The 8,030-nt window shown below is 40.4% G+C and overlaps 2 protein-coding genes across 2 annotated transcripts; both read right to left on the reverse strand.

Annotated features, from left to right (window-relative positions):
- Positions 1–674: 674 nt before the first annotated feature.
- LOC105443730 lies at positions 675–3,311 on the reverse strand. The gene is made up of 2 exons (XM_011677273.2): positions 2,877–3,311; positions 675–1,867 (listed from the first exon to the last, which is right to left on the reverse strand). Exons 1-2 carry the CDS (start codon positions 2,911–2,913, stop codon positions 1,338–1,340), a joined length of 567 nt encoding a protein of 188 aa, XP_011675575.1. The 5' UTR covers positions 2,914–3,311; the 3' UTR covers positions 675–1,337.
- Positions 3,312–5,987: 2,676 nt separating this feature from the next.
- Positions 5,988–7,647, reverse strand: LOC115920690 (adenosine receptor A1-like). The gene has a single exon (XM_030977119.1). It carries the CDS (start codon positions 7,573–7,575, stop codon positions 6,292–6,294), a length of 1,284 nt encoding a protein of 427 aa, XP_030832979.1. The 5' UTR covers positions 7,576–7,647; the 3' UTR covers positions 5,988–6,291.
- Between the last annotated feature and the right edge of the window lie 383 nt (positions 7,648–8,030).

Consider the following 8,030-nt stretch of genomic DNA (forward strand, 5'->3'; position numbering starts at 1 on the left):
CGGAGGAGGAGGAGGAGGAGGAGGAGGAGGAGGAGGAATAGGACGAGGAGTAAGGGGGAGGAGGAATAGGACGAGGAGGAGGAGGAGGTGGGGTTGAGCCCCAACCTTCCGTAGAACATCGAACATCTGCTTCATCCATGTACCTGTTTATATGAGCGCCTTCATCCATTTTTTCCCAACCTCATACCTGATTTTTGTTGTTATAGCATTCTCCACCAAAATTGGCATATCATTCAGCGACTACCCTACCCATCTTCTTCTCCCTCTCTCCCCCTCTCTCTCTCTCCCTCTCTCTCCCCCTCTCTCTCTCTCTCTCTCTATCCCCTCTCTCCCTACCCGTCTCTCCATTTCTCTCCTCCTCTTCCCCTCTCTCCAAGTTCTGAAAAGTGAAATACACCGACCGATAGCCCCGATCCTTTTGCTTCTTCTCTTCATTATTCTGTCAATACATTCGTCAAATCAATTATTCAATCATTTTCAACACCTATCAGAAAGAACGCACCTGTTTTAAAATCCTACTTTAAAAAGATACACAATTTCACAATCTGACAAAACGGCATGCGTTTTGAATGAGTGAAACTGAAAGACAAATACATACTGTACAATGTAGGAGTCTCTTTCTTCATTTTCTTTTGAAACAGCTGTCAATTTATTATGTTATTTAGTTTAAACAATTCATTTTAATGACTTTATCCAATCATTTTATTCTACTACGGTATTTTAAATGTTCGAACTCTCCCTCTCCCGGGCTATTTACTGCCACCCATGTTAAACACACTGTATTTTTAGTATTGTGTAGGTAAGAATGATGCCTACATAAAACGGTATGAAAATTTAACATAAATCATAATATGCATGATGGTAAGATTAATGAATTAAAAATTTTCCCCAATTTGGATATAAAACAGATTGTAAGAGGAATCTGACTAGGAAAAATATATTTTTGGAAAACAAAAAAGTTAAATACGAATGTTTAATCAAATGAACAAAATTCCTTCAATGATTTAGTTGTATACATGGGTAGGTTGAGTACAATAAGAATAAACAATGTCATCCACTATGATCAGTATCCAGGAATACATATTCGTTTTTTCCACTCTATGTTCCTACCCTAAGCTCGTCCTCTTGTACCCTTTATTTCAAAGTTATTTGCAGACAAAGTCTAATAAATATGAAGGGAAAAAAGGTATAAACTATGATTGTAAATAGAATATGCAGCTAAACATGTTATTATGATAATGCAAAAAGTGTTACAGTCGCTCTGAACATACAGGAAGATGAGTCGGAGATTAAATCTCCCTGCTCTGAAACGACATTTTTGTCGACGCTGTAATTCTCTATGTACGGACCAAGACTGGTATGTCCTGCCTGTATCTCCTGATTGTAAAGAAAGCGGCGGCTACAACAAGTGCGAGTAGTCCTAGAACCCCAAAGGCAATACCAACACCCCGTCCCGATGACCCGGAGGTTCTTCCCTTGAGCTGGTCATATTCGCCTGCTTCCACACCAGACATGACTCGCTGTCTTCCGTTCCCGGGGAGAAGTGGACGCATATTCCCGCTGATCTGATTCCCGTTCCTTCCGAAGACAAAGGATAGGACACTGTCGACGTCGTTGATGTCCGCATCCATCTCCATGTCGACGTCGGACACTTCTTCGGAGGAGGAGCCGGGAATCATGTAGCTCAGAGAACTTCCCGCCGTGCTAGGACCACCGATGCTTGGACCAGCGAAGCTTGGACCGGTTCCTTGGTCTACAGGAAAATCGAACATGGTCTGTTTCTGTGGAGGCCCAACAGGATTTAGCTCTGGCTTCGCTTTGATATTGGTAATTGGGTTCTTATGAGCCTCAGCTACGATGCAACATGCTGTAAAATAATTGGAAAAGAACGGATCAGATTATTTTAAAAGTGATTATTTCGTATTTCGTTGGCATAACGTCAGTACAGGTCATCTCGCTGTGTATTCAGGCAAAAAACAAACATTATTATATTCATTCGTACGTTTCGAACCGTATCTATATTATATCTTTTAAAAAATTATTTAGAGCACGGTTTAATTGTTATGTTAGAATATTTTATCTCACCGGCATTATCAATTTTCTTTTAGAGAACCCCTCGACATTGAGCCGATAATCATTCATGCTTACAGAACAGTCTTCGTTCTGTATCAAAGCCTAAAACTCTAATCGTAACACTAATGTGTACATTATCAATCTTCTTCTTCTTCTCGAGTCACTGCACAAGCCCGCTCTGATCTGGGCCCGTCTTACAAAGAGTTGCGATTGATCCAAATCAATAGCAAGTCCTTCAATCAATTGCAAGTCTGCAGTCTCCGATCCCTTATGTACATAGTTGCGATTGATATCGATCGATTGCAATAATAAAAAAAATGCTACAAAACAAAATATATTAAGTCTTTGTAAGATGGGGCCCGGGTCTTGGCGTTGAAACCCTTTTACAGATTAAATACATTTAAGTTTGAATCGATGTTGATTTGCGAAGATATTAATAATAATAATAATGATGATAATACTAATAATAATAACATTATGTCATCAGTAGTCAAACTATTCTCGCTGAGGGCCCTGCAATCATTATCATTAACCCGGCATTAGATAGACGAAGATAGACAAACCTTGGACAAACCTTGGTTTGTAAAAACGCGTCGGAACGCGTCATATGACGCACATAAACCTAGGTTTGTCGACAAACCTCCTTTGTGAATTCGGGCCGAGGGCTTTGCAGCAAGAAGGCAAATGGTTTGCCCTGAAGTAGCCACAGTCTATTTCTCTCATCTATACAATACACTCAGAAGAAAACCTAAAAGAATATTTAAAAGCATGAATAATTTTTTCTTAGTAAGTAGAATTCTTACCTGCTAGAAGGCAGATGAATGTCACTAAAGTTGCCATTGTCAGTTTCTCTAGTCTATAAAGTATATAAATGAAAACTTAGAAGCAAGATAAATAAACAATAGTACTGCTCAGCCTTCTTCTGTTTCTTCTTCAGCTTCCAACTCAGAGTTCGATTATGAAGATCATTTCGGATCCTCTGCTTTTATACATTTTCGTTTGACGATACTTTCACCGCAGAGCCCATTCTAAAAAGTCCTCACCTATCAACTTCAAAAAATGTTGATTCAATTTTCCATAGCATTGAAGTTTGTGATAGAATAAAAGAAGTCTTGGCATAATCTTGTTCATTCAGTCGTATTTTCCAACCTTGACTCTATGCCTCTTGAAAGACAAATTGAGAGTTTAGAGAAGATGGGAGACTGTCAGGAGATAATGATCCTTTGAGCGTTAAAGGGATTGGGTATCTTTGTCTCAGATTCGAAACAACATCCCGGATTTAGCTCATGCTGCTATCATAATTATAAACCTTTAGGTCAGTCAGGAATCCCATGATTTTTACAAGCCGATCGCCTGTCTGATTATCAAGATATTTATGATTGGAAATCGAAATTTCAAAATTCGTTTTCTAACGGTTTTTATAACAATACAGTCTACTGGGGAAAATGAGTATGGTATAACCAGTCACTCAAAGATTTGTCCTTTCTTGAGCCACTCATTTTGAAGCGCATTTTTGTTTAGGGCTCCAATATTTCACCATATCACAGACACTGATAACACGTATAGGGCCATGCATCTCAGGTTTAACATTGTAAAACGATGCCTTAAGGCACTAGCGTAATTAAAGGAGAGGCAGTGGCACTTTCTCCCTCCTGACCAAGAAACATAATGCAGGCACTATATTATTTGCAGATTATAGACCGTTAATCAGATTTTGAATCATAAAGATAACTTATTTACGATTTGACAAACTAAATGCGTGATTCCACGTGCATGCAGTCCAGGGTGAACTTTTTAGCGACTATGTCTTACACTCAATGAGAAGAGAAGAGAAGAAGAAGAAGAAGAAGAGGAAGAAGAAGAAGAAGAGGAAGAAGAAGAAGAAGAGGAAGAAGAAGAAGAAAAGAAGAAGAAGAAGAAGAAGAAGAAGAAGAAGAAGAAGAAGAAGTAGGAGAAGAAGAGAAGAAGTATTTCGGACATTAGCAATATCTACAGCTTTTCCTCAACACTATATATTGCCTTTAAGGGCAATGTTTGATGGTGACTGCACGTGTTTGATTCTTACTCTTGAATCAACTCGGTGAACGTAGATCCGTGTAGACATGTGAATTGGGGAATCTCAACGACGATTTCACTAACACTGTCTTCCATATTTTCGAGCCAAGAAAATATACCCCAATCATTAAGGAATGTCTGAACTAGCTGTCAACCTGCCGTATGTGATCACATCAATTCTTCTGTTAATGCCAGGAATACGGAAAGACAAAGGAGCGAACGGAGTTCAAGAGCTTTGAAGTTCGTCGAGCCAGGACATCGTACAGTTGGCTAGAGCGGAATTGATGGATCTTTGCCATGGATACTCTCCTGAGTATTGAACCAAATATCGTGGGTTCGAGTCGTGGATGACTAGTGCCTTTTAGAAGCACTGTGCACTGATAAGGCTGCTGGAGCTAAAGCTAGGGTAATCATTTCTGAAGCTCTTTGGAAGCGCATAGAAATGTTATTTCATATGCGCTCTACAAGAACTGAACTATTATTATTATTCATGTGATTTTCTTTTCTTCCTTTGTTTTGAGGGGGTGGCGTAATACATCCTTGGAATTCAGTGGTGTATGTCCGGGGACAAGGGGGGGGGGGCATGCCCCCGAGTCAGTCGAGGATAAAGAACAAAAGAGAGAAAGATTGATGAAAAGGGGGAGGGGGTAATCAAGGCAACGAATAACGATAAAGACGCTCGCTATGGCATTGTGCTCTCGCTTTTTACACTCCTAATTTTTTCAATTTCCATTATTCCACCACCCCTCCCCCTCCCCCCTCCTGAATGACTGGTAACTCGCTACGCCATTGCTTGAACTAATGCATTGACGACGAATGGAAATTAGGTGTTCTTCCCCAAGGTTCACTTGCATAAAAGACAAACCAGGCGTAGGAACAACATACATGACTTGTACACTCTGATTTTAGGTCAATTAGCAATTTTCCCGGGGCATTTGGTTTCACATTAGGGTAACTTTGCATTTTCTCGCCGTAATGAACGCCTGTCCATGAAATGTATATCGCCAGCGTTTCTCCGCTGTGATAATATGTTTATTAGGTGAATGCTGTTCTTCACCTATCCAAACCTCAATTTCTAGTCTTGTTCGCCATTTCATCTTATTTTCTCCAAGTTTTATCATATACCATTCGTTTTTATTGATTCATTTATTTCTAATTGAACAGTTTCTCTCTCTATATATATATATATCTATCTATCTCTCTCCCGATCTCTCCAACCCCTCAAATCCTCAAGATCAACCTTTACACTTTGCACTTCTTTTTCTTTCTATCTTTCTTTCAGCCAACGAGGGAAGACGTGTCCTCAAATTTTCATATATACCAACAGAAGTTCAAAAATTAAATAGATAATAAACACGGCTAGTACTTTCACAAAACATAAGACATATTTTATTTATAGGCACCTTTATCACACTTAGCATCTCATTTATATGTTAAAGATACTATGTCCCTTTTGCAAACAACATCAAATTCTGTAGAACTTTGCAGGAATTATGAATATGTCATGTATGTCCTATCTGTGAAATTTAAAAATTAGCAGTGTCCTAATATTCAAATAATGCAAGGAAACCCGTTTGCTTGCTAGACTTCACTGTCAGACACTATTGAGCTCTTTGGTAATAACATACATAAAATGAGCTGTGAAGGGTACATGAGCATTATTTTGTCTACATCAATAACCCACTTCTTGTAATGGCCAAAATAAAACTGATTGAATCTTTGCGCAGACTGTTACTTACTGGCTCTATAGCTCATAAGTCAATTCGACAACTAATAGTCGTTATTTTCCTACTTAAGGACATTTTCAAGCCCCTCCCTCTTTTTTAGGGAAGTTCTAAATTAGTATAATCTTTCAAATGCCGTTGGAATTAAACCTTTTAATTTGTTTTTGGCCTGCTAATGGGACATAGTACCTTTAAGGGTAATAATGAAATGAGTGAAAGAATTGATATTTTACTATAACTAAAATGAATTGCTACAAAAAGCAGAAAGAAGTGGAAGTATATGTAGTTGTTTAAATTGTTTAAATTCATTAAAGACAGATGAGCACACAAAAAACGCTGTACTTGGTTATTTCGACCCGTGCACTAAATAGAAATGAATACAACCAAATACCTGAAGCTTGAAAGAACTTTAAAATGATTATTGGTACACAATTTCTATTTATGACACAGTAGATTCTTCCGACCTTGTGACATCTACATCAATGTGAACCGTTCCCGGTAGTTCCGGGTCATTTTGGCACGCTTCTCTGGAACATGTCTCTTTGTTTTTAACGTCGTCACCACCCACTGATGGGACGTTATGTATGTTCTCCCGATGGTGAGTCCTTTTACAGCCCATCTCATCACAGTGATAGGTGGTGAGGTTAATGGTTGGTAGAGCTGTAGGACTAGACGAAGATTGACGCCCACGGGGACCTGTATTCACGTTGTAAACCGCGGTGGCCGAACGAGAGAAACAAGCACACGACGTTAACGCCTGACATGCGTTGCGAAGAAGACGTCCGCAGCTCCTGCGGAACTGCACATTGAAGAACCAGAAGAGCACTGGGTTGATGGCGCTGTTCAAGTACGTGAGGGCAACCATGGTGAGCCGAGTGATCGGCGGAAGAATCAAGTTCGGTTTGTAGATCTCGAGGAGAATACCAATCACCATTGGGAATGTGCATATACTGAAGACGGTGAGAAGAATGACGAGTTTAATGATGACCTTGAGTTCCTTACGGTATTTTATGATATTATTTTCACCAACGGCGGGTTCGCCAATTGGATCAACGCGTCGCACTCTCTGCAGAAGGATCACGATGATGTGGAAATATATGAACCCCATAAAAAGCACCGGTACGCACTCGTGCCCGTAGAATACAAACTCGAGGTAAAATTTCGGGAAGAGGGCTGTGAAGTTAAAACAAGACTTTCCCTCTTCAAACCCACCCGGTGAGTTCATGAATAGGAGAAGGGGTACAGCCGCGGTGGTGAATGATGCGACCCACACCATCATGATAGATACCTGAGCGAAGAGTTCGGTGATCCGCCATTTCATTTTGTTACCCACGATATGAAGATAGCGATCGACGGCCACGCCCATCAGACTCCAAACGCTCGCGACGCATTGTCCAATCAGGATGCTGTACGTGATAAGACAAGGCCAGAAGGGCGTGGTCCATATTGTAATGGTAATACTGAGAATCATTCCCACGCCCAGAAGGAAATCGGCGGCTGCTAGACTGATGAGGAATGACGTCATAACGCTCCGAAGCTGTCGTGACCCGCACACGGTCACCAAGACTAGTCCGTTTGCTGAAATGGTCCATATGCATATAAGGACCTGGACCAGGACCGCGATGATAGAGGAAGTTTCGAACCCATCCTCGTTTCCAATTAGGGGTGGTAAAGTTGTTGTTCGAAGACTCATCATGGTGTGCGACAGACGCGAATCTCCCATGCTGATTTCGATAGACTTTGCCACCGATTCAGATTAAATCCATTTGATCAAACTTGATGATAATCATAAAAACGCACACACGATAACAATCAACAAGGGGTGGTTGAACATAAATGAGGTAGCTGAAATGATAGCGATCACAACTCTCCACTTTTGCAACAAACATGTTTAATCCAACAATACTTTTCCATCAAGGAATACACCCTCGGCCTGCTAAATATTTCAGTGCGCATCATTTGTCTCTAGGCAATAGTGTCTCGTGCCCACCAAATACAAGTGGGTGGACTTCAAAGAATGAACCAACCTTTGATAGACGAAATTGGTAAAACACCGTGACAAATCTTATGACATATGCTGCTCAGGAGTTACGAGAGGTACCAGTTCCGGTCCATTTGCTGCTCAAGAGCACATACAATGTACCAGTATGATCCCATCTTCCATTCAAAAGCGCGCAA

Source organism: Strongylocentrotus purpuratus, unplaced genomic scaffold, assembly GCF_000002235.5.
Source record: "Strongylocentrotus purpuratus isolate Spur 01 unplaced genomic scaffold, Spur_5.0 spur5_scaffold_9, whole genome shotgun sequence".
Taxonomy (NCBI): domain Eukaryota; kingdom Metazoa; phylum Echinodermata; class Echinoidea; order Camarodonta; family Strongylocentrotidae; genus Strongylocentrotus; species Strongylocentrotus purpuratus.